Source organism: Nyctereutes procyonoides, unplaced genomic scaffold (assembly GCF_905146905.1).
Source record: "Nyctereutes procyonoides isolate TBG_1078 unplaced genomic scaffold, NYPRO_anot_genome, whole genome shotgun sequence".
Classification (NCBI taxonomy): domain Eukaryota; kingdom Metazoa; phylum Chordata; class Mammalia; order Carnivora; family Canidae; genus Nyctereutes; species Nyctereutes procyonoides.
In genome coordinates, this window is record NW_026575034.1 from 9,412,463 (window position 1) to 9,436,719 (window position 24,257).

A 24,257-nucleotide genomic window follows, 5' to 3' on the forward strand; every position below is an offset into this window, starting at 1 on the left:
GTGTCAGATGGACGCACAGAGGAATGGGACACGGTTTCTGCCGTGTAGGCCTTGACTTATTGCAGTGTCCTGTGTAAAAGTCACTCCTAGGAGGTATGGGTCGCTTACAATCATCAGTCCTATTAGGGAAAGCTGAGTGAAGGGTATATAGGAACGCTCTATACTACCTGCAACACTCTTCTAAATCAAAAATTATGTCAAAAAGGCTGTAAAATTAGGCTTTAAAGGGTTTTTCGTTTTTTGATTCTTGGAACATAAGAAAAATTTAAGTCTGTGCTTTACTGCAAGATTAAAATGTCAGTTTAGCTAGCAAAAAGACCATAAGCGTCAATTGATCATTGGAATACAGTTACTAATTTAAGTGACTCTCCAACCTCATTAGGCATTTTTTCCTTAGCAATATTCTATTTATTGTACAATTTCTGAACTCAAAAGCTATCTGATCCTGTTTTATAGTGGATTTAATTTTTAACTTGTTTTAAACCAGGAAAATCTCTTTTTTGAGCCACATAAAAGAGGACTAATGAAAACACCCCTGAAAGAATCCACTGCAGCAAATATAGTGTTGCCAGACATCCAGCCCGACTTGGGCCCTTTGACCACACCCACCAAACCCAAGGAAATCTCCCAGGGAGAACCGTGGACACCAACAGCCAACCTGAAAATGCTCATCAGTGCCGTGAGCCCCGAGATACGAAACAGAGATCAGAAAAGGGGGTTGCTTGACAGCAGAAATGGATTACCTGAGGCCAAAGATTGTTTACATGTAGGTTTGCAGAAAACTGGGTGGAGACTGGTGGGCACCGACAGGCCCCTGTGTGTGGGGTGTGTGTGTGTGTGTGTGTGTGTGTGTGTAGGGGAGGAAGGAGGTGCTATTACAAAAGTACCAGCAATTTAAGCATCTCCACCTACAGACTGTTACTAGCTGCCTTCAGAGCACAGGAAACATTTTGACTCCCTCAAATACAACACTAGAAATTCTGAGCCTTTGACTTATTTTCAGTTCAAGCTTCCTTTTTAGATCTGTCAAGCAGTTTATCTTGGCTCACACCAACCCCCACTCCAAAATTTTGCAGCTAAGCGTGTTAGCCATCGAGTGCAGGCGACCTTAATAAACCTGTCAAGCTTTATTTCTGGTTCAGACATTACTGACCTCTTCTTTTGTAGGAACACTTATCCGGAGATGAATATGAGAAATCCCAACCAAGTCGAAAAGAGAAGAGTTTAGGATTGTTGTGTCATAAGTTCTTAGCACGATACCCTAACTATCCCAACCCTGCTGTGAATAATGACATCTGCCTTGACGAAGTCGCCGAGGAACTTAGTAAGTGTGAAGAGAGCTCACTGAGACGGTTAATAATTAAAAGTGACTTCATGGACTTGCTCCTTCAGACCCATGCTCATCTAGCCAGTGTTTGTCATGATGCAGCGATGCCACATAGGAATGATAAATCTCTAAAGCCCTGTCAATCTAAGAATAAAGGCATAGAGTTTCCACTTTGAGTAAGTCTTCAAACAGAAGTAAAAAAATCACAATGGAGATTGCTTCTGATTGCATCTCGAAAGCTCTGAGGCTGTAAGGGAAAGCAACATTGTTTTATGACTTGTTTCATAAACAGCTGCAACTTTGAACTTCTGTCTCGGTTCTCCCCCTGAAGAGCTGGGCTGAGGAACGGTCTCTTCACAGTTTATTTATTTATTTTTTTTTTAATTTTTTTTTTTTTTTTTTTTTTTTATTTATGATAGTCACAGATTGAGAGAGAGAGGCAGAGACACAGGCAGAGGGAGAAGCAGGCTCCATGCACCGGGAGCCTGATATGGGAATCGATCCTGGGTCTCCAGGATCGCGCCCTGGGCCAAAGGCAGGCGCCAAACCGCTGCGCCACCCAGGGATCCCCTCTTCACAGTTTATGATGAGGATGCGCTGCTGTGAGTGGAAGCAGGGCTTTAGCGCTCCCTGCACTCTGCTCTCCTGAGGACCAGTACATTTCTGTGTTTGGTAAAAGTTACTGTGTTCCTCCTACCCCTTTACTCCCTGAATCTAGTTACAGCTAAAAAGGGGTCTGTGTCAAATGTGGGATATCTTTGGAGTCGTGACAATACTATAATCTGACACTAAAGAGATGATGGAGGAGATTTTTTTTTTTTAAGGCTTTATTCCTTTATTTGAGAGCGAATGAGAGAAAGAGATACAGAGACAGTAAGAGAAAGCAGAAGCAGGGAAGAGAGGGAGAAGCAGACTCCCCACTGGGCAGGGAGCCTGACACGGGGCTCCATCCCAGGACCCCGAGATCATGACCTAAGCTGAAGGCAAATGCCTAACCAGCTGAGCCACCCAGGAGCTTTTAATGGAGATTTAAAATATATAAAGTGCAGAAGATTTTAATATATAGCTATCATTCCATGAAGAAAGTTTAACTTTCCAGATACATGTTTATAAATATCAACTTGATTTCACATTTTAAGAATATGCCATTTTGGGCAGCCCAGGTGGCTCAGTGGTTTAGCGCCACCTTCGGCCCAGGGCATGATCCTGGGGACCCGGTATCGAGTCCCACATCGGGCTCCCTGCATGGAGTCTGCTTCTCCCTCTACCTGTGTCTCTGCCTGCCTCTCTCTCTCTCTCTCTCTCTCTGTCTCTCATGAGTGAATAAATAAAATCTTAAAAAAAAAAAAAGAATATGCCATTTAGATTCATCAGTTCACATATGCTTTATCATTTCCATGTAGGCTATACCTTTAATTCAGCAGGTAGCTGTTGACCACCTACTGTGTGCCAGGCAATGTTGTAGGAGCTTCAGATGACATCAGTGAATGAAAAGAATAAAATCTTTCCTCCTCTGGAACCTACTTTCTAGTGGGGTCCAATAGAGAGGTACACAAAGGACAGATAGTAAGGAGAGCTAATGATAGGTATTATACAAAGCACATAGTAAGCAAGTGGTAATAATGTGTGTTAGAAGGTAGCACATGCTGTGGGAAAAATAAAATGTAGAACAGAGTAAAGGGGAACCAGGAGTGCTGGGTGTGTGCTTAAATTAGGTGGTCAGGTCAGGCCTCATTGAGAAGGTGACATCTAGCCAAGAACTTGAAAGAGTGGAGGTGGGGAGCAACGAAGGCATCTGGAACAGGAATTCCAGGCAGAGTAGCCACTACAAAGGCCTTCAGACAGGGGCATATCTGGCAGGGTCCAGGAACAGCAAGAAATCACAGTGCTTTGTACCTATCATCTGACAGCTGTGTGTGTCTGTGTGACACACGCATGTGCATGCATGCCCACATGCCCACACAAGCTTTGAAGAGTAATAGAAAAAACAGGTCATGATATGTGGAATTGAGAGCATTAAAGACTTGTGTTTGCCACTTACTGGCTCTGTACCTTGGGGTGAGCTGCGTCACCAGCCTAAGCTTCTATTTCCTCGTCAGTAAAGTGTGAATAGTAACACCCGCCTCACCAGTTTATGGTAAACGTTTCCTAAAGCTGTATGGCACACAGTAGGCCCTTAATGAAGGTTACCTGTCTAATTCATATTCTTTGTACACTATGAGAGCAGAAACATGTCTTTCTTACCTTCACACTCTCTATTGAGTGTAAATAAAGTTATATCATCCAGACCCCGCTGGTCAATAGATCAGGGTCGAAAAAGTTACTCCGTTCTATACACGTTACAAAATCTGATCCTAGTACGTACAATTGCTCGTTCTTTGCAGATGTTGAACGGCGACGCATTTACGATATTGTGAACGTCCTAGAGAGCTTACACATGGTGAGCCGCCTCGCCAAAAACAGGTACACCTGGCACGGGCGACATAACCTCAACAAAACCCTGGGGACTCTGAAAAGCGTCGGGGAGGAGAACAAGTATGCGGAGCAGATTATGATGATCAAAAAGAAAGAATATGAACAAGAGTTTGACTTTAGTAAGACTTACAGTATAGAGGATCATATCATCAAATCAAACACTGGCCAGAATGGACACCCAGACATGTGTTTTGTCGAACTCCCTGGAGTGGAATTTCGGGCAGGTGAGCAATGGTTCGAAGAGCCGGGCTACATACACAGCACTTCTCAGAGGCCTAAGGGAAAAGGTTCCTTACAGAACACTGTTCTAAAGCGGCTGCTGCCTTTCAACATGTTAAAATGCTGCAGTTGTCAACTGTCTGATGAGGTTGTGGTATTTTTAGCCTTGTTACTTTAGAAGTCACTTGTCCCTTCATGAATTTTAATTCTCTAATCCTCATCCTTCTCCAAAGCTTCTGTAAACAGCCGCAAAGATAAGTCTTTAAGAGTGATGAGCCAGAAATTTGTGATGCTGTTTTTGGTGTCAACGCCTCAGATAGTAAGCCTAGAAATCGCTGCCAAGATTTTAATTGGGGAAGACCACGTGGAAGATCTGGATAGAAGCAAGTTTAAAAGTAAGTGTGGTGACTGTCATGGGCTTTTGGACCTCATCTTAGACTGTAAAATCTTACTTCTCAACTGATTTCCAAATGCATTTCCTAGCCTGACATCTTCTCTAATTATGCTTTTGTACCTTCACTTCTCCCCAGAAGCCACGATTATACTGATTATACCGGTTTTTGCTAACGTGCAGGATTCAAAGATACATATATAACGAGTCTTATTTGTCCAGCACTTTGGCTTATATACAGTTCCTTAAAAGTTACCTCCTTGGATACTGTAACACCGTCCCCATTTTGCACACGTGGGCCCTGTGGGTGCCTGAAGTCTAAATGAGCAGTAAATTGTAGAGTGGGTCTGGAACCCAGATCTCTGCTCTCATGTATAAGGGTAGAAATAAGTAACTCTTCTAAGATTGCTCCTAGAAGTGACCTACCTGCAGAACAGTTGGTTGGCCATTTTGAAAATAATGGTCTTAGCCGGGCCTGCTCAAAGTAGGAAAGGGGCCTGCACTGGGTTCCTGACGCAGAGCTCAGCCCGCACCTCAGTGACAGGCTTTGCAGGAGGCTCTGGGAAGAGATGCATGCAGAAAGAAGTACTTAGCAGATGGGAAGGACCTGCTGCATGCCTACCTCTCCCCACAAGGCACGAGGCTAGCCTCAACAGGGGACCCGCTGCGGGGAGGGGGGGGCCAGGAGTTGTCACCCAGACTCCTTTCCCATCCCTGTAAACCGCCCTAGTCCTGAGAAAGTAAATTCAGACATCTCCAGGTTGATAGTGTCTCTATAAGGACAAAATTAAGTTGAGGGTAAAGGCAATAATACTGGCAATTGCCTTGGGAGACGATGGGATTTCAGAAAACACGTCCCGGTACTCTTGATGGGCTGCCTGCTTTTTCTGACTCCCCAGACAGTTTTCAACCCTCCATTTCACTGGTTAGTCACAGCGCTGGAAACCATTCCAGGAACTGCAGATGTATAACTTGCTGAATCCCCAGGGAATTCAGAACTTTCTGGCATGGCTGTGAAGAAGGGGCCCAATTTCTAATTTTGCACTATCAAGCTGGAAGTAAAGGCAGGCTTCTTGTAACAAAACTTTTTTAAGATATGTAAGATTTGTAGAATTAACTAATCTCTGCATTGCCTCTCATGTAAGGACAATGATAAAACTATACAAATTTTGATGGGGTATAGAATCCTCTATGCTTATGATAGTGAATAAGTCTCATTGTTACAAACTCTCCCAAGTGGGAAAGTGATACATTTATCATCGGTGCTTTATTTCTATTCCTAGAACTCTTCTGAATCCTCATTAGAAGATTCCCAGCAGTGGGAACTTTGTATTCAAAAATCTGTAATGTAGTTCCCAATAGGGTGATCTCATGAAGTCATTTTTTCCTTTTTCAACCTTTGTCATTTCAAAATTCGGTACCCACAGCAACTGAAGTCTTTTCAATATTTAAACCTGTTTTTTTGTGTGAGTTAAAGCAGTAGCACCAGAATAACTTGAAAGGGTCCCATTTTCCTCTGTTTGACGTTGATGGCTAGGATAGCTCTTTGAATATACGTGACGTCCTTAGGAAGCAGAGTCCTTTGATCTTTCGTTATTCCATTAAGTGGTATATATACCTTTTATTTTCCAGCAAAAATTAGGAGGTTGTATGATATAGCTAATGTTCTGAGTAGCCTGAATCTTATCAAGAAAGTTCATGTTACAGAAGAAAGAGGCCGAAAACCAGCTTTTAAATGGACAGGCCCAGAGATCAGTCCAAGTCCCAGTGGTATGTATTTGCTTCCCTTCATTCTTCGCTTCATTGTTCTGAATTAATGCACATTGGGAGATAGTCTCCCTTTCTCTCCCCACCCACACTCCCACATGGCAAGACCGTACGTAAGTTGCTGGAGAGACAGAGACGAGCGCCAATATGGAAAGCGCAGCGGCTGGTTCCATCTGCAACCCCAAGATCCAAAACGCCTCTTAACCTGTACCCAACAGGCAGAGCCTGTGTGAAAGGATCTGAAAAAGTTGAAAATCTCAGAAAATCCATAAGAAACTATTGCTTAATGATTATCCTGTTCAGCGACCATAAAGGAGCCCCCACACACTGAGAATATGAAATGAATTCATTCCAGTATCGATACTCTGGTCTCCATCTCAATTATGGGGTTCTGACATTTTGCATTCCACCAAAGATCCCAAGCTGAGGCATTCGGTGGCAAGAACACAAGGCCACGGAGGTGGAGGGAAGCTCATTAGCTGTGTGGCCTGGAGCAAGTGATAGGTCCAAGGCTGTTTCCTCCCCTGTGCAATGGGAAGAACGGTGGTTTGTTTCCAAGGTTATTGTGATTTTCAATATATGTTGACTCTTGAACAACACAGGCATTAGGGGTATAATCAAAAACCTGCATATGACTTTAGAATCCCCCAAAACTTAACTACTAAAATAGCCTATAGCATTGACCAGAAGACTTAGCAATACCATAAAGTCAACACATACTTTGTATGTTATATGTATCCTATACTATATTCTTACAATGAAGTAAGCTAGAAAATGTTACTAAGAAATCATGAGGAAAAGAAAACACATTTACAGTACTGCAGTGCAAAAAAAAAAAATCTGTGTATACGTGGACTTATTCAGTTCAAGAGTGGGCTGGGACCTCAGAGAGAGGTCCTTTGGTGCAGGGATGCAGAGTGTAGGCTGTAGGGCCAGACTGGCTGGTTCATATCCCAGACTCACGTTCTACTAGCTGAGAGACCAAGGTGAGTGGCTGCATTTCCCAAGAATTACCTACCTCATGGAGTTGTTGAGAGTGTCTTAGTCTGGTTCAGGCTGCTGTAACCAAATACCTTAGACTGGGTGGCTTACAAGCAACAGAAGTTTATTTCTCACGGTTCTGGAGGCCGGGAAGTCCGAGATCGTGGCACCAACATATCCAGAGCCTGCTTTGTAGACGGCCGTCTTTTTGTCATGACCTCACAAGGCAGAAGGGAGTAGAGAGCACGGTGGGGCCTCTTTTATAGGAGCCTGAATCCTGTTCAGGAGGGCTCCGCCCTCCTGACCTAAGTACCTCCCAAGGCCCCACCTCCTAACACCATCGCCTTGGGGGTTAGGATCTCAACCTGTGAACTTGAGGGGCCCAAATATTCAGCCCACGGCAGTGAGGTTTGCCATCTGTCATCGGGTTAGGACTCCACGGATTAGAAGATGCACAATTTTGTGTCTGTATCCATAAGAAAGAAACCACTAATGATTACACTCTACTACACTACTGGTTGGTTGTAGGATGCAGTGGGTTTCAGAGATGTTAAAGCTTGAAATCTTACCTCAGAATTCAGTTAAAATAAGAGGAACAAGGTCTTGTGAGTAAGACACATCAGACAGGGTCTGGCCCCAGGTCAGTGCTTTATACCTGTGGACGCTTTCATTGCTAACATCGATCTCGGACTACACTTGGACTTCATCTTCCACGGGGAGGCCGAGCCAACCGGGTTTTGACCTCCTGCCCTCCTCTCTTTCAGACCGGGGCCCAGTCCTCCCTCTCCCCTGCTCGGATCTGGAGGCAAAGCGTCCTTCGAAAGACAACTGTGCCAAAAACCTCTTCTCCACGCGTGGGAAACCAAACTTCACTCGACACCCATCTCTTATTAAACTGGTAAAGAGCATCGAAAGTGACCGGAGAAAGATCAATTCTGCCCCCAGCAGCCCCATCAAGACCAACAAAGGTATGTTTTCATTAAGGTTTTGGGCTCCGCTCAGAAGAATTCCTTTTTATCGGCTTCTTTAGCTTAGTTGATCCCTACGGTACTCGTTAGAGAACTGTTTTCAATACCCTTCTACCCAGACCCACTTGAAGCCTAACTCCTGTATGAATGAAAGGATCAAAAGGAATTGGTGGGCTTTATCATTTAATTGCTGTGTGATTTGGGGGGGAGGTGCAGGTTTTCTGTTCCTTTGTCTTCAGTGACGTTTCATCTGTGTGAGCATTCAGTCTTTTGCTTTGACCAACACTCTTCCCCCACCCTTTTCTGTTTTACCAGCTGAGAGTTCTCAGAATTCAGCACCCTTCCCAAGTAAAATGGCTCAACTCGCAGCTATTTGCAAAATGCAGTTAGAAGAGCAATCAAGGTAGGTTGGTAATACTCTTTAGTGGCAGGATGAATTAGTTTTACGTCGCATCATTAGGATTATTTATTTTATATAAAACTCCTCGCTAGCCTGGGAAACTGGTGAGATAATCTCTTCTATAACTCTTAGGCAGTCATTACAGACACGAGCTGCTAGTTTCATGAATGCATGGCTTCAATCTAGGCCAATCTAAAGTGGTGGAACATTTTAGAGAAAAAGTGTTTGCAGTGTGTCATGTTGGAAATCTTGTCTTTTAGTGAACCCAGAAAGAAAGTGAAGGTCCAGCTGGCAAGATCTGGGCACTGCAAACCTGTGGCCCCTCTGGACACCCCAGCAAATGCTGAGCTGGAACTGACGGCACCGTCCCTCATCCAGCCCCTGGGGGTGGTCCCCCTCCTCCCCAGCCCCTTGTCACCTGCGGTGCCGGTGATCCTACCTCAGGCCCCTTCAGGCCCGTCCTATGCCATCTACCTGCAGCCTGCCCAAGCCCAGACCATGACGCCACCCCAAGGCCTGAGCCCCACAGTCTGCCCCACTCCCTCTTCTAAAGCTACACGATCAAAAGATGCCACAGATGCCACCACCGAGAAGGCAGCCAGTGATGCCGCCAAGGCCAGTGCGTCCACCAGGCCCGGAAGCTTGCTGCCAGTGCCGGAGAGACCAGGTGCCAAGACCCGAGACAAGGAGCCGGCCGGAGAAAGAGGCTCAAAGAGGGCAAGCACGCTCGAGGACGGTGGTTCCAAAAAGAAATTTAAAGAGGACCTAAAAGGACTTGAAAATGTCTCCACGGTAAGTACAGCCTTGAACTGTGTCAGGCTTCAGACACTCCGCAGTTGGTCAGAGGAGAATTCAGTAGCTCGTGAAATTTACCAGAGCAAAGGGCAGTTTCTCAGAAGACGAGGAACCGTTCCTTAGCATCCCATAATCCAAACAAAGCCCCAGACAGCTAATCCCCTGACGGGGATGACGACAGGGACATTTTTAACCTTTGGAGGAAGGGATTATTTGTTCGCTTTTTAAAGCACCACGGGTGGTTGTCCTTAAGTCCATTTCTCTGTCACATACTGGAATGCAAACACCTGTCGTGAAAGTCTTAAATAATTTACAAGCAGACGTAACCCCAGATGAATGGATTGGATGCATAGGGTTCCTCCAACTCCTGCTTTCTGAGTCATTACCTAATGTTTGTTTGATGTCACTTACCTGGCATCTGTCGCCTGGAAGACAAACTGTACCCTCTGTTTTTCCTTCCCACCTCAAAATTTAAACCAAAATTTCTGTTTTGTGTAATAGAATAGTCAAGCTTATCTTGGCCGATGGTAGGTAGACTCGATGCGCCGGCTCCCAGGGATTTCCGTGTTCCAGATCATTTTTTTCCTGGGTGGGGTTAAGTTCAGGAAGGAATGGACATTTGTTAGCTGCCTACCAGCAGGCACTCTTATACACCTCATCTCCTTTTTTCTCCCTCAAGACAATTATATATGGAAGGATGTTATCACCAAATAAACACCACTAAACGTGAGGCAGAAGTTAGTCCCTCATTTTGTCCTGTTATTAACTTATTTTACTTCTCTACATCTTTTTTTTTTGCACATCCGTGAAGAATTTATCCTACCAGTGTTTTCCTGATCATCCCCTGGGTGTAAAAGCACTGTGGTCTGGAGCAAATCAGACCCAGCACCTGCCTTTGGTGACTGTTGCTTTTGAATACTTGCCCCAGGGCCATGTTGCAGTTTTTGTGAGGTTAAGTGAATTTATTACATGATAATATACATAAAGGGGCCTGTGATCCTTTTAAGGCGCTGTATAAGCTGAAGGGTATTATCCCTAACTGTTGTTATTAAAGAGGCTTTAGAGTTTGTCAAATCTTCCCCGAGGATGGCCTCATGGTAACCATTCAAAACATCTATTATCTTCGTGTAGTATCATTTTGCATTTAATGTACATGCGAAGGGGAAAATCACAAGGCTCTGGCTTGATTCAATTTTCTGGGAGGTCCATAATCTCTTTGGGCCAATGGATATGATTTAATAATGGTCCCCTGTTGCCCACTTAGTCATTCAGGATTAGGATTCTCAGTAGATAGATTTTCCACGTCCCTTTGCTTCTTTTTTCGTCTCTGTGACTTCATGTTGACCATTTCTTTTCAGCATGGACTGAGCGGAACAAAGAAAATCAGAGATTCCTGTGTTAATTCATTCAGCAAACATTACTGAGAATCTATACACTTCTACGGGTGGAGAGAAGACAGTGTACAAATAAACAGAAATATGTTAGGTAGTGAATGACAAGAAATAGTAAAAAAATAAAACAGGCTGATGGAACAGGAGAAAGGGGAAAGAGGGCTGATGTAGCCTAGATGACAAACATGCAAGCTGAAATATACCAAATTCATTCATCCTGCTAATTAATTAATAGCTCTGGTTTAAAAAAAAGAAAAGGAATCGACATTATATAGGTTAAAAGATTTTTTTTGAAGAATGCAGCTTGTAGAAAATCGAAAAATAATTATTAGTAGAGGTTTTGCTGAAGATTTGAAAGAATTAAACCAGCAACCAGAGTAACTTGTACCTTGAGAGAGTATGATTAACGGTGGCAAAGAACAGCTATTTGTAAAATGCCTAAATCCACCCCATTAAAAGTTTCTATTCCTGCAGCTTTCGAGGAACCAGGCAGTAAAGCTGTGGAACGGTACCAGACATTTAAGAAGCAAAATTAATAAAGAACAACAGTGTCTTGGGGGCACTGTGAGCGAGCATTGCAGGCTCTGCATTCACTGGTTCCCAAGGAAAAGATGGGACCTATTAACAGCTAGATCAAAGTGCAGGGTGTTGTTTTGACAATGGCGAGAAGAAATATCTGGAGGAAGATAAAAGGAGGGCCCCCCAGGTTCCAAGAGCTGCTTTTAGCTTTTGCCAGGCCCGCTCATGGTAAGGCGGAAACAGACGTCTCAGGCAGTTCAGCCCCCCAGGCAGGCTGTCTGTTTGGAGAAGTGCAGCGACCAAGCAGGCTTGCTGAGGGGATACACACAGCCCAACACTGGCCATTTCTGTTTAGAATGTGACTTAATTGCCTAAAGCTTTTGCTCTGTGACATGTGGGTCTCCAGTGTGAACCATCCAGTTCTCTTTTTCTTGTTATCTGTAGGTTCTGAACTCTGGGGCCCTGCCCTGTAGTTGTACATTATCAAGAGCATTTGCTTGGTATCCACTGGGACCTAAGGTCCTAGGGAAAAACCCACAGTTGTATAACTACTTAGTTCTTAATGAGGGGGTCAGCACATTTTTTTCTGGGAAGGGCCAGCTACTAAAGATTTTTGGCTTTGCAGGCCATATGGTCTCGGTGCTGCCTATGCAATTCTGCTGTTATTAGAAATGTAAGAAAGCAGCTATAGCCAGAGCATAAATAAATGGACATAGCTGTGTTCTAGTAAAACTTTATTTCTAAAACTAGCCCAGAAGCCGCATTTTGGCCTATGATTTTGGCAGCCAGTCCCCTTCTCTAAATCTCCATTTCTTTTTTTTTTTTTTTAAATTTTTATTTATTTATGATAGTCACACACACAGAGAGAGAGAGAGAGAGAGGCAGAGACACAGGCAGAGGGAGAAGCAGGCTCCATGCACCGGGAGCCCAACGTGGGATTCGATCCCGGGTCTCCAGGATCGCGCCCTGGGCCAAAGGCAGGCGCCAAACCGCTGCGCCACCCAGGGATCCCTAAATCTCCATTTCTTAAAATGTTTCCCTTGAATACCAACACTACCAAAAATGTAGCTGCCAAGTTGCCCAGGAAATGCTATATGCTGGATGCCCCCCTGGAGATTTATAATGCGTTCCATCATTACAGCCCCTCAGAAATTCTCTAATAAAGTCACCATTTTTTTTTTTCCTTTGTTCAACCCAGCATTTCCAAGACCCATTCGACCATGATTCAAGTAGGGCTAACTTGCATCCCGTGGAACCAGGGTTCCCTAGAACACTCTCTGGGAAATGACCGTCCTGCATAATTCAAGAACAATCCTATAACAAATACAGCAGCACCACCATGGTGCCCCGCTGCATTAAATGTAGTTCTGACATTTAGCGCCACTTCATACCAAAAAGTCTGATAGCGGGACTTAGGATGTCAGTGTGAGGGGGTGTGTTGGGCATCCTACCTCTAAGCAGGCTCACTGCTAGCTTTAGGACCCTTCCTGAGACCACGGACAGCATTGGAGAAACACATGGCTTTTAACAGGACGGGTATTGGAATGGGAGGGAGCAAAATCGTCTTCCAGTAGCTGCATAGGTAGCCTGCCCGTAGCCCATACCACTGGATGCTTTGGTCTGATAAGACAAACAACCGCTAAAGGATATGAGTCCTGGCACAGGTACCTGTCCATTTTCCTTCCATATTCATATGTAAAGTAAATCCTCCTTGTTTTCTAGACCCTGTTTCCATCAGGATACCTAATCCCTCTCACCCAGTGCTCGTCCCTGGGGGCAGAGTCCATTCTGTCTAGTAAAGAAAACTCCAGTACACTTTCCCCAAACCACAGGATCTACAGCTCCCCCATCACAGGTGAGTGTCCCTAAAACACTATGCAAATGTGGGTCAGGCCCAAGTTCACTTAAGCCTTATAAGCCTCTCCGACAAATGCCTGTGCTTTTAAGATATTTTCCCCCCCTTGTCTTTCCAGGTGTTATTCCAGTGACGTCATCCGAACTCACTGCTGTTAATTTTCCCTCTTTTCATGTAACACCTTTGAAGCTAATGGTCTCACCAACTTCGGTGGCAGCCGTGTCTGTCGGGAACAGCCCGGCTCTCGCTGGGAGCCACCCTGTTCCCGGCCAGACCCCAAGCTCAGCCATTGTAAACTTCACACTGCAGCACTTGGGACTCCTCTCCTCCAGTATGCAGGTGTCCGCCAGCCCTGGAGCTGTTCCCGTGTCTCCAAGACTAGAGGGCATTAGTGTCATGCCGGAAAGTGCAGGCACTCAGCAAGGAAGGGCCACCAGGTACGACTCACCAGTGCCAGGCCAGAACCAACCAAATGGACAATCAGTTGCTGTGACGGGTTCACAACAGGTGAGAGCATTTCCATCCAACGGGTCTTTTTTTTTTCCTTTGGGTCACTGAGGCCCAACTATCATCAGTATCACAGAAGACTCATTTTGCTTCCCTTCCTTGAAGAAGGAAAGGATGGGTGGGGGAGACTGAAGGCCTAGCTGCCTTCCAAACCCAGCAAGAGTACCCAAGGAGTCCACCCAGCCATTTGTAAAATCTGCTGGGCTCGCACCGTGCCACACCCTTCCGGCCCGGCCCTGTGAGGCTATCAAGGCCATGCCTCCCTGTGCAGGTTTGACTTGTCTTTCCTGTTCTCTTTCCCATCAGCCGGTTCCAGTGACACCCAAAGGGTCACAGTCAGTGGCCGAAAGTTTCTTCCGGACCCCGGGTGGACCAGTGAAGCCGACAGGCCCATCCTGCATGGATTTCGATGGTGCTAAGAAAACCTCTGTAGGAGCTCTCTTTGTCCCACAGAGAAAACTGGAAGTCTCAACAGAGGATGTCCATTAATTGACAGATTGGGCTTCGTTTAATTTTCTAAAGAGTTGTTTAATAGAGAAAAAGTAATCAGACTGATTTGGAGAACACAGTCTCTGAAAATACTGTAAATATGTTGGGACTTTACTTAATTTCAAAGCAGATACTTGTTTTCCTTACACACACACACACACACACACACACACACACACATCTATATATATGTTTGTACTAAGCTAATTTCAACCATCAGACTTACCAGATAAAAGCAAAATGTTGAACTAAGGTGTATTAACTTTCTGGGAGAAAGGATTTATTCTCTGAGCTGTGCCTATGCTATTATGCCAAGTAACCGTATTAAAGTTTACTTCCCTCTGACTGAATATGTGACATGCGCGGTGCCGCATTCTCATCACCTTTGCACAATGGAAACGCTGTGATGTGGAATGTTGTATTTTTAAATGGGATGGCTGTAGCTCTGTTTTTTGTAATTCCTTTAATCTGTTCTTGTTGCCGTGTGTCCTTTTGTAAAGTTTGCAATGATCCTCAATCAAGTCTATGGAAAAATTATTTATAAAGTGTATTTTTAATCATAAGTTGTTCAAATTAAAACTTTTCTAAATGTATTTCACATTTTCATTTGGCCGGTTAGAGCGCTGCTGGGAGAAAAGGAAACGCTCACTAACCGGGGAGGCGGATGCTTGGTAAGGACAGTGCCTTCGGGGTTCCTTTAGATGTGCCACGTTTATGAAATGTTCCTACCGTCTTCCCTGTGGCTTGACTTTTCAGCGGTGAAAATGGCTTTGGAGAGGCTGTTGTGTGGCTACAGACACCCAGCAGAGTCTCCCATGCTTTCCACCATGCCCTGGGAGATTAGAAAATGAAAGGTGTAAGGGTGCTGCTCCCTACACTGGCCTGGCACTTCCAGCTCCGGCCCCGTCTCCTGCTCTCTGCAGGCTCCAGTCCTCCCACCACACTTCCAAGCAGCCAGTCTTCTGGGATAGGAAAGTAGCAGTAAGGATTCTAATTTGCTCAAGGAGCTACCGCAATAAAGTCCCATGAGCTCCAAGAGAAGGAACGAGCTGCACGGGGGTTAAGCATGCATTTCCTTGACCCCCGTGTTATGGGATGAATTGCACTTTCACAATGACCTGGCTTTCCCCGGTCAGGGTCTTAAAGGATCATCATGATAGCTATTTCCTGCATATTTACTACATGCTAGTAGGTACTGTGCTATACATTTTAAAAGCATTAGCTCCAGAAGCTAAAAGGATGAGGTCACTGAGGCTCACCGGGATTAAAGCGAGAAGCCCAGATTCACTCTGCTAGAATACGTAATGACTCACGGGTACCGGTCTCTATCTGTTCCCCATCCACTAACACGCGAGCCCAGCTGCTGCGGTAGGAGCCAGGCACACTCAGGGTAATCGGAGCATTGGTAGGGTCATCCCTTTCAAATATACGTGTTTTGTTTGCACAGCCGAGTACAGCGAAGAGCAGATTTTCACACTGACCTGCAGACTCCCCTTCCTTCACGCTAGAGAACCAATCTGAGCTATTAATTCCTTTTTTTTTTTTAAATTTATTTATTTATGATAGAGAGAGAGAGAGAGAGACAGAGACACAGGCAGAGGGAGAAGCAGGCTCCATGCACCAGGAGCCCGACGTGGGATTCGATCCCGGGTCTCTAGGATCGCGCCCTGGGCCAAAGGCAGGCGCCAAACCGCTGCGCCACCCAGGGATCCCTGAGCTATTAATTCCAAAGGACCTCTCTGCCTTTGCTGGTACGCTACCTCGGGGTCCTGTGAATGGTTCCTGATAGAACAAATGGCTCCTGCCTTTAAGGTACTTACAGTTGAGGAAGACAGGATGGATGTGTGAATAAGCGGAGGAGCATTTCCATGCAGGAAAGAGGTGGTAACTTGCCAAATGGCAAAGACAAGCAAAGGATGCCAGTCAGTGGAGGCCACTAGATTCAACTACACGCAGACCACTGAGAAACCCACCCGGTCGTGGTAGCTCTGAGGCGCTGAAGCCCCTTGCATCCCCTCGCCCTCCCCTAAAGCTGGGTTCGAGAGACTGGAGGCCGAGATTTGTTCTGCCCCTTTACCGGTTCCTTCCCAGGATGCAGGTTTGGGGAAATCAGATGCACAGAAAGAAGGAGCTGTGTTCGACTCCAAGACAGCTCGAGATCGTCCCACTCAGTTCTTCCGCTGGACATTCATAAGTTTGCCCCCAAGCCCCCACTTCCTGGTGTGCATGCCTTCATGGGATCCTCTCCCATTGAGTGTGGGTGAGCCCTATGTCTTCCTTCAAACTAATAGGATACGGCAAAGGGGATGGAGCGTGCGTGATTACGTGTACGTGGTTATGAGCTTACATTACGTAAGATTGTAGTGTCACCCATTTAGGGGAGCCCAGCACAGCCTTGGAGCTGAAGGGAGTCTGCAGCTAACACCTAACAAGGAACCGAAATCCTCTGTCCTAACCTAGAACCGCAAGGCACTGAATTCTTCTAGCCACCTGAGCTCGCAAACTGCTCAGTTTACCTGCTTAAGTTCATTTAACTTAATGTAAGCTTAACTTAGGTTGCAAGATGAGCTTGCAAATGGATCTTTCCCCAGTCGGGCCTCAGATGAGACTGCAACTCAAAATGACACTTTGATCATTGTCAAAGTGTGTCATTGGAGACCCTGTGTCATTGGACCCAGGCAGAGAACCCAGACAAGCTGCTCCCGAGCTCCCGACCCACAGAAACTGTGGCGTGGTAAAGCTGTGCTGTTTTAAGATGCCAAGTTTGTGGTAATATGCCGTGCAGCAACGGATAACTGATACAACCACTATTACACGGTGATGAAGTCATCGGCAGTGGGACAACTGATAACCCACCGGTTCTCCTAATTGTCGTCTTCCAGTTTGTCTTATGGTTCGTTGGTTTTATAGACATTCATAGGAGCACAGAGCACTGGGACATGGTAACCTGGAAGAATTCATGGGAGAAGCACTGTCCATTCATTTTAAAGCAGGAATCAGGGCAGCCCTGGTGGCGCAGTGGTTTGGCGCCGCCTGCAGCCTGGGGTGTGATCCTGGAGACCCGGGATCGAGTCCCACATCGGGCTCTCTGCGTGAAGCCTGCTTCTCCCTCTGCCTGTGTCTCTGCCTCTCAGTCTCTCTCTCTGAATAAAATAAATATTTCAAAAAAAAAAAGGCAGGAATCGACTTTAAAGATGCAAGCAACAGCATAGTAGTGGACTAAGTTATCTGTCCAGAGTGCCATTTCTCTTCCTAAGCTGCCTCCTAATTTCCTCTTAGGGAATTACTAGGTGGAGCCCACAGACTGTAACAGGGGGTCCTACCCACATCTAGTAAGAGTAGGCATATCACCCAGCCTCAGTCAACCTCCCTGGGATTTGATGTTCCATTTCACCCTAGCAGGGACTCTCACTGCATGCCATTCTGGCTGCCAGACTATGGCTGGGGATCCTGCATCCCAGCTTCTGGAAAGGCCATGGTACCTCCTCCTGTGCAAGCCTAATTTTCAGCCATCCACTGACTCTCCTTTGGTGTCCTTCCAATAAGTTTCCTTGGCTTAAAGTTGCCAATCATTTCCATGCTTGGTAACTAAAGGGCTCTTACCAAATCACGGAGGGAACCCCATAGCCAAGGCCTCCCAATTCCCAGGGCAGATAATTCCCTGTTCCCTGGACCTGATGGATTGCAGCCAAGGATCGAATAGATAAGGTCTTAGGGAATGCTTATCTCACCAGCAATGCAAGCAACTCACCTATGTTCAAATGAACGCCAAGTGCCATTTAAAACACCTGAAAGAAGAGATGCAGGGACCCCAGGAAACCGATAGAATTTGATACAAGAAAATTCTTTTAGTCTTGGCTTTAAAACAACTTTCCTTAGCCCTGTCCTTTTCAAGCGATTAGTGTTCCTGCAGATTAAGGATAAAGAGATTTTCAGAACTTAAGCAGATAAGCTGTCTGAGCAATCCTATTAATTATATAGAAGAGTGTGGGGTGACTGCAGAATCCCTACAGTGTGTATCACCAACTGGTAGTTTTCAAATCTTGAGGGCCTAAAATAAGAGATAAGTTGGAAAGAAAAGTGTCATCATTTTTTGTTTTTGTTTAAAAAAAAAACTATCAACTTTTAAATCAACTTTTAAAGAAGTGATTTTACACCTCAGTGTCCTATTTGAGTACATTCAGGTCAATTATTTGCTGGATCGGATCAGTAACTAAATGAGGATGTGTCATAAGGGCCAACATTTTGTAGGAAAATACAGGTAGGGAGTATATTATCAGTGTCCCCTGACAGTCAAGTGATAAATTGCAGTTTTGATAGGCTGCAAGAGAATCTTCCATATTCCATGAGTAAGGCTCAGTCTGATTTGCCCTGTATAAACCGAATTTTACTTAAAAAACTCTTTTTTTTTAAGGCCTATTGTCCTACTTTGGATAAGAAGAGATCCTCTGTGTGCAAATCTTCTAGAAGTTTATCCTGAATAAAAACTTCCAGTTACTGGGGCACCTGTGTGGCTCAGTGGTTGAGCATCTGCCTTTGGCTCCGAGTGTGATAACAGGATCCGGGATCGTGTCCCACATCGGACTCCTTGCCGGAACCTGCTTCTCCCTCTGCCTATGTCTCTGCCTCTTCTGTCTTTCATGAATAAGTAAATTAAAAATCTAAAAAAAAAAAAATAACCCACAAGATTTCTAGTTACTAATGACTAAAATCTTTCTGAAATAATAATATAGCCCCCAGATTATTTTTTAATTTTTAATTTATCTTTTTTAAAGATTTTTATTTATTTATTCATGAGAGACACAGAGAGAGAGAGGCAGAGACACAGGCAGAGGGAGAAGCGGGCTCCATGCAGGGAGCCTGATGTGGGACTCGATCCCGGGTCTCCAGGTTCACACCCTGAGCCAAAGGCAGACACCCAACTGCTGAGCCACCCAGGCATCCCAAACTCCCAGATTCCTAAGTAGAGTGCTTGGAATCAAATTTTTCTTCATGTGGCAGAAACTCATGAGCACTATTGTTTTAATTTCAAAGTCAACCAACAGTGGAGACCATCTATGATACAGTAATACCCTTGGGGGCTATTTGACATGTAGGTCTGTATGCTCCTAAAATAACTGGCTCCAGAGTACTATGCCTTTCTTTTTTTATTTATTTTTTTTTTTTTTATTTTTTGTACTATGCCTTTCAAGCTCTATTTTTATGGTCTCTGTTTCCAACGTGGATAGCAGCTTCCGCTTGCCTCTTCTGCTCTACCCTCATGAAAGAATCTCTCTTCTAACCCAGAAAAACCAGAGGATTCCAAGGAACTGAGGTCACCACACTTGCTTTTATGAACCATTCCAAGTTGATAGATTTCAAACTACTTAGGGAATGTTCTATCTTTCCCCTTGGGGTTGGGGGGTGGTGAAGGCCATGCGCTTCATCTCAGGTGTTCCCCTTGCCAATCCATGGTCTTTCACAGTGTCCACATGAATCCAAACTTGTTCGTACTGAGAATCTGGGACCGTGGTTGAAGGCCAGGAACATTGAATATAAATTATATACCTATATTCACTATCAAAATCCAGCACTTAGGCAATAAGGGCGTTTCCGTATGAAGATATTCTATGAAATAGGACATGTCCTAGGTGTACTGGGGGAGTGTACTCGAGAGTTAAAAGGAATCATTTTTATTGAGTGTCTATTATTAAACCAACTTCAGAACAATGTTATAAGGTGGTTACTACTGGCCCCGTTTTACAAATGAGGAAGCTAATCTCAGAAAGCTGGAAGAAGGTCCCAGTCACCACCTAAGGAGGCAGAGCCAGCATGACGTTCAGGTCTGCCTGGCAACAACACCGCATCGATTCCAGAATACCACACTCCCGAGTGCCACCATGCTAAAGCCGTCACACATTTCTAGATTGTAGTAAGACAGGCTGGTTCCAGATTTTTCACTGGCAAATGAGAACAGAGCTCCAAGAGCATTACTCTTGAGGTGTCTCTGATTTTCAGGCTTCCACCCGTAATGATTTATACTGCACGGAGTTATGTAAGCCAGAACAACATTCCGCAAAAAACCCTTCATGTTATTATGGTTGTGCTTTTAAGTGGGCCCACAGAGGAATGCTTGGTTTTTCAGATTGAGTGGTTGGTGACTGCTCCGATTCTCCAACCCTCCCTTTTAGGACTTTACTTCCCCAGCTCCTCCTACAATTGTGCATGGTCTAGTTCCTATAAGACAGCCCTTCCATCATAACTCATCATGGTTCTGCTTCCCTGATTAAACCATGCATGCGGCACTCTGGGGAGGACATGGGATGGGGGATATTCCAGAGGTGGTCAGGGGCTGGCTCCTTCCCAGTGCCCAGAGAATAGGCTATGCCGGCAAGTTGGCACTTTACAAGTGGTAGATCATTTTGGTTGCCAATATTTTCCCCACCACAAATCTAGGCACTAAAGCATTTTTAGGTCATAGTGCCCTTTACAAATGCATGGCATGGAACTCAGCCACTGCCCAGTGCAGCTGTCTGACTCAGCTCAGTTATGATGCCAGGACACTCTGCATCCAAAGACTCACCTGACTAACTCAGCTCAGACAGAAAGTGCATGGCTGAGAAGCCAAAGTTAGGCTTCGAGTCCCAGCTCTGACCCCCCGAACAAAACACTTCACTTCTCAGGTCTGGTTTCTTTTTCCATAGACATGAGCTCAAGGAAATACCTTCTGAGATCCCTTAGAAATAAATTTTCATGAAAAGCAAATTTAAACTCACCGGTGATTCCTAGCACATAGGAAGATACAACCCTCAGCCAAAAGAATTTCGTCAAATATATGGGAAAGGATTAGTCCTAGGGAGGAAAGGAGGCTCCAAATGAAACCACTAATCCTCAGACTTGAGTATATCCCATATTCCTCCTGGCTAACACTAAATAAAGCAGACTTCGAATTTATTGCTGCTATTATTCCAAGAAGTTGTAATTTCCAGAAAACTAATCTTACAGGTTGGGAGTCCATTTGGTTTATTGGTTTTAATATCTTGACTGTCTATTAGTTCTATTTTTTTTCCTGCTCTATGACGTTATTTGAGATGTCCTGTGTCATCTACAACTTGAGGGAAGTGAGTGGACTGGCAACTCACTTAAGAAGCTTTATGAATGCATATTCTGAATGTAGAGCTTGGGCACCTCAGGGTTGGATAGAAATTTGGAGATTATCTCATCCAGGGGTTCCCAAATTTCCAGTATGGACCCCCACATTGGGCCCTTGAAACCAGTGCCAAGCTGGCTATATCAGAAACCCGGAAGCATCTTCTACAGAGTCTTGGGTTCCTATCCTCAGAGATGAGTCTGAGTAGGGCCCTGGAATCGTTGGGGTTTTTTGTAAGTTTCCCCGATTAATTCAAAGTGGTTGCTAGGTTTGAGAATAACAGTCTGGAGGAAACTTCATCTGGTATTTAAATTGTCATTATAGAACCTCTGGTCCTATTCAAGGCAGAGTAAGTCCATTACAACCTATCTCTCCCATTGATTCTAAATAAAACCTCTGGACAGAATACAAAAGCAATGAGCTGAGGACTCTGAAAAGTAAACAGTAGCAAATAGATTGAAAGGGGAAGTCAAAACTTGGAGAACAGCTGCTATGGCAGTGAACTTAACCTGGTTTTTCTTTCCTTCTTTAGTTCTTGGCTTTAGTTAGAGGGTGGGCAGAGGCCTGGAGCTGAGCCACAGTATGACAGCAAAAAATCCCAAGGGAACCCCCTGTTCTAGCCGGAGGACCAGGAAAAGGGGCCCTTTAATCAAAAGATGGGGAGAATCGCTTTAATTTTCCTATTTTTATTCTTTTCTTTTCTTTTCCTCCTTCGGGGTCCTCAATGCCAGCCCTAGCCCGGAAGTGGCACTGTCATGGCAGCAGCGGCAGCCCTGGCATGGGTCCCTAAAACTCTAAGACAACCATCCCTCAGTGCCCTGGAAAAAGTTCCTGGAAAAAGGAATCTCAAGGGTCTAGAGAGTATGGGATTCCAATTACTTTCTTCTCTTCTTTCTCTCTTCAGGCACCCCTGGTGCTCAGAATTTGTGACCAAGTGCATAGGCTAAAATTCTGAGAGAAATACTGGCTTTCGAGTCAGAGGGCTAGGAAACAGGACCCCTGCGAGTCAGTGTGTCAGGGAAACTCCAAGGATGAGAAGTTAGAGAAGAAAATCCCTTAATTTTGTATATGAACTGCCACTAGTCTCAGATTCACCCCTAAATTATGCATGCACAAAACAGACCCAAACAAGAATAGGGAAGGCTTTGAGAACCAAATGATAGAAATCACTGTCCAAGTAACAGATTAACTCCTGAATGGGGTATATGTTGGGCAGACACACACAGCACAGCAAAAGCTTTGAAAACTAAACTGACTTTGGGACCACCACTCTCAGAAGGCAAGACACAATTCGAGCTATGAACCAAACCAGGTATACTGCCCGCTAAAATAAACCATGTAAAAAAATTAATGTCCTCCAGAGGATTTTATAATAGGACCCAGAGTCTCCCAACATAATATTCAAAATTCCAGGATACAATTCAAAATTACTTGACTTACAAAGAAACACAGAAAAGAGAAAAATCTGCTCAGTTTTCAAAGGAAAAGACAATTGACAGACCCGAAACCCAAGATGATCTGGGTATTAGAATAACAAAGATTTTAGAGTGGCTATTGTAACCATGCTCCATGAAGTACACAGATGCTCTTGAACTGAACAGAAACAGAGATGTTCTGATTAGAAAAATGGAAACTGTAAAAAAGAACAAAGTGGAAACTTTAGATCTTAAAAATACAATTTCTGAAATAAAAAGAAATTCATTGGATGGACTCAATAGTACCAACAAAAATGAACATTCTCCAGAGATTTTGTTTTTCTCCAGAGATTTTAGCAAGACTGAGAATCAATAGACTCCAGAAATAGACCTATGCAAATACAGTCAATTGATTTTTTTTAACAAAGTGCAAAGGGACTTAAATGGAAAAAGAATAGTTATTTCAACAAATAGTGTCAACATAGTTGGACACCCATACCCACAAAAAAGTAAACATCATCATACACTTCATACCTTATACAAAAATAAACTCAACATGGACAGTATGCCTGAATGTAAAATGTAAACCTATCAAACATTTAAAAGAAAACATAGGAGAAAACCTGTGTTGCTTTGAGTTAGGCAAAAAGTTCATGAATATAACCCTGAAAGCATGATTCATGAAAGATACATTTTTATTCATTTTTTTAAAGTAATCTCTACACCCACCATAGGGCTCAAACTCACAAACCCAAGATCAAGAGTCACATTCACATGCTCCACCAACTGAGCTAACCAGGTGCCCCAAAAGACAAATTATTAAATAGGACTATCAAAAAGAAAAATGTGTACCCAAAGAAAAGCTTTAAAAATATTTTTTAAATGAAAAGACCAGTCACAGGCTTGGCAAAAATATTTGCAAATTACCTATCTGACAAAGCACTTGTAGGCTGGATATAAAAGGAATTCTCAAAAATCAATGATACAATTTGGTTCTTTTTTTTTTTTTTTTTAGTTTCTTTTAAGTGTTTATTTCTTTTTTAAAGTAATCTCCGCACCCAACATGGGGGTTAAACTCATGATCCTGAGATCAAGAATTGCATGTTACACTGACTGAGCCAGTGGGCACCCCAGAATGATCTGATTTTTTAAGTAAGCAAAAGATTTGAAAGTCGGCTTGCTATAGAAATAGATGGATGGCACACAAGAAGATTCTCTACATCATTGTTCATTGAAGAAATGCAAATTTAAACTACATTAATATACCACTATTAGAATGGTTCAAATACTAAAAACAGGAGATCCCTGGGTGGCTCGGTGGTTTAGCGCAGCCTTCCGCCCAGGGCGTGATCCTGGAGACCCGGCATTGAGTCCCACATCAGGCTCCTTGCATGCCTGCTATCCCTCTGCCTGCTCTCTCTCTCTCTCTCTCTCTCTCTCTCTCTCATCGAATAAACAAAATTTAAAAAAATACTAAAAACAAAAAGTTGATCATGCCAAATGCTGATGCGAATGCAGAGCAACTGGAACTCTCATTCATTGCTGATGGGAATGCAAAATGATACACATGCTTTGGAAAATGAAGTGATAGTTTCTTATAAAGTTAAACATGGACTTACCTTATGACTC

At 44.2% G+C, this 24,257-nt stretch overlaps 1 protein-coding gene and 2 long non-coding RNA genes across 5 annotated transcripts in view; 1 reads left to right on the forward strand and 2 right to left on the reverse strand.

The window, feature by feature from the left end:
* LOC129504955 (uncharacterized) overlaps positions 1 to 7,553 on the reverse strand; it is a 25,301-nt gene extending 17,748 nt beyond the window's left edge. The window contains exon 1 of the long non-coding RNA XR_008663451.1: positions 7,198 to 7,553. This is a non-coding gene — a long non-coding RNA (uncharacterized LOC129504955). The remainder of the gene's footprint in view (positions 1 to 7,197) is intronic.
* The window catches only part of E2F8 (E2F transcription factor 8), a 19,430-nt gene extending 4,753 nt beyond the window's left edge, over positions 1 to 14,677 (forward strand). For all 3 annotated transcript variants that reach the window (XM_055317857.1, XM_055317855.1, XM_055317856.1), the window contains exons 3-13: positions 488 to 766; positions 1,168 to 1,324; positions 3,712 to 4,026; positions 4,255 to 4,416; positions 6,045 to 6,182; positions 7,925 to 8,128; positions 8,444 to 8,531; positions 8,789 to 9,320; positions 12,956 to 13,088; positions 13,207 to 13,595; positions 13,902 to 14,677. In XM_055317857.1, coding sequence (XP_055173832.1) covers positions 488 to 766; positions 1,168 to 1,324; positions 3,712 to 4,026; positions 4,255 to 4,416; positions 6,045 to 6,182; positions 7,925 to 8,128; positions 8,444 to 8,531; positions 8,789 to 9,320; positions 12,956 to 13,088; positions 13,207 to 13,595; positions 13,902 to 14,084 — 2,580 coding nt within the window. In that variant the 3' untranslated portion in view covers positions 14,085 to 14,677. The remainder of the gene's footprint in view (positions 1 to 487; positions 767 to 1,167; positions 1,325 to 3,711; positions 4,027 to 4,254; positions 4,417 to 6,044; positions 6,183 to 7,924; positions 8,129 to 8,443; positions 8,532 to 8,788; positions 9,321 to 12,955; positions 13,089 to 13,206; positions 13,596 to 13,901) is intronic.
* Positions 10,452 to 13,610, reverse strand: LOC129504957 (uncharacterized). Its single transcript, XR_008663458.1, has 2 exons — positions 13,537 to 13,610; positions 10,452 to 10,687 (listed from the first exon to the last, which is right to left on the reverse strand). It is a non-coding gene; the product is annotated as an uncharacterized LOC129504957 (long non-coding RNA).
* Positions 14,678 to 24,257: the final 9,580 nt, after the last annotated feature.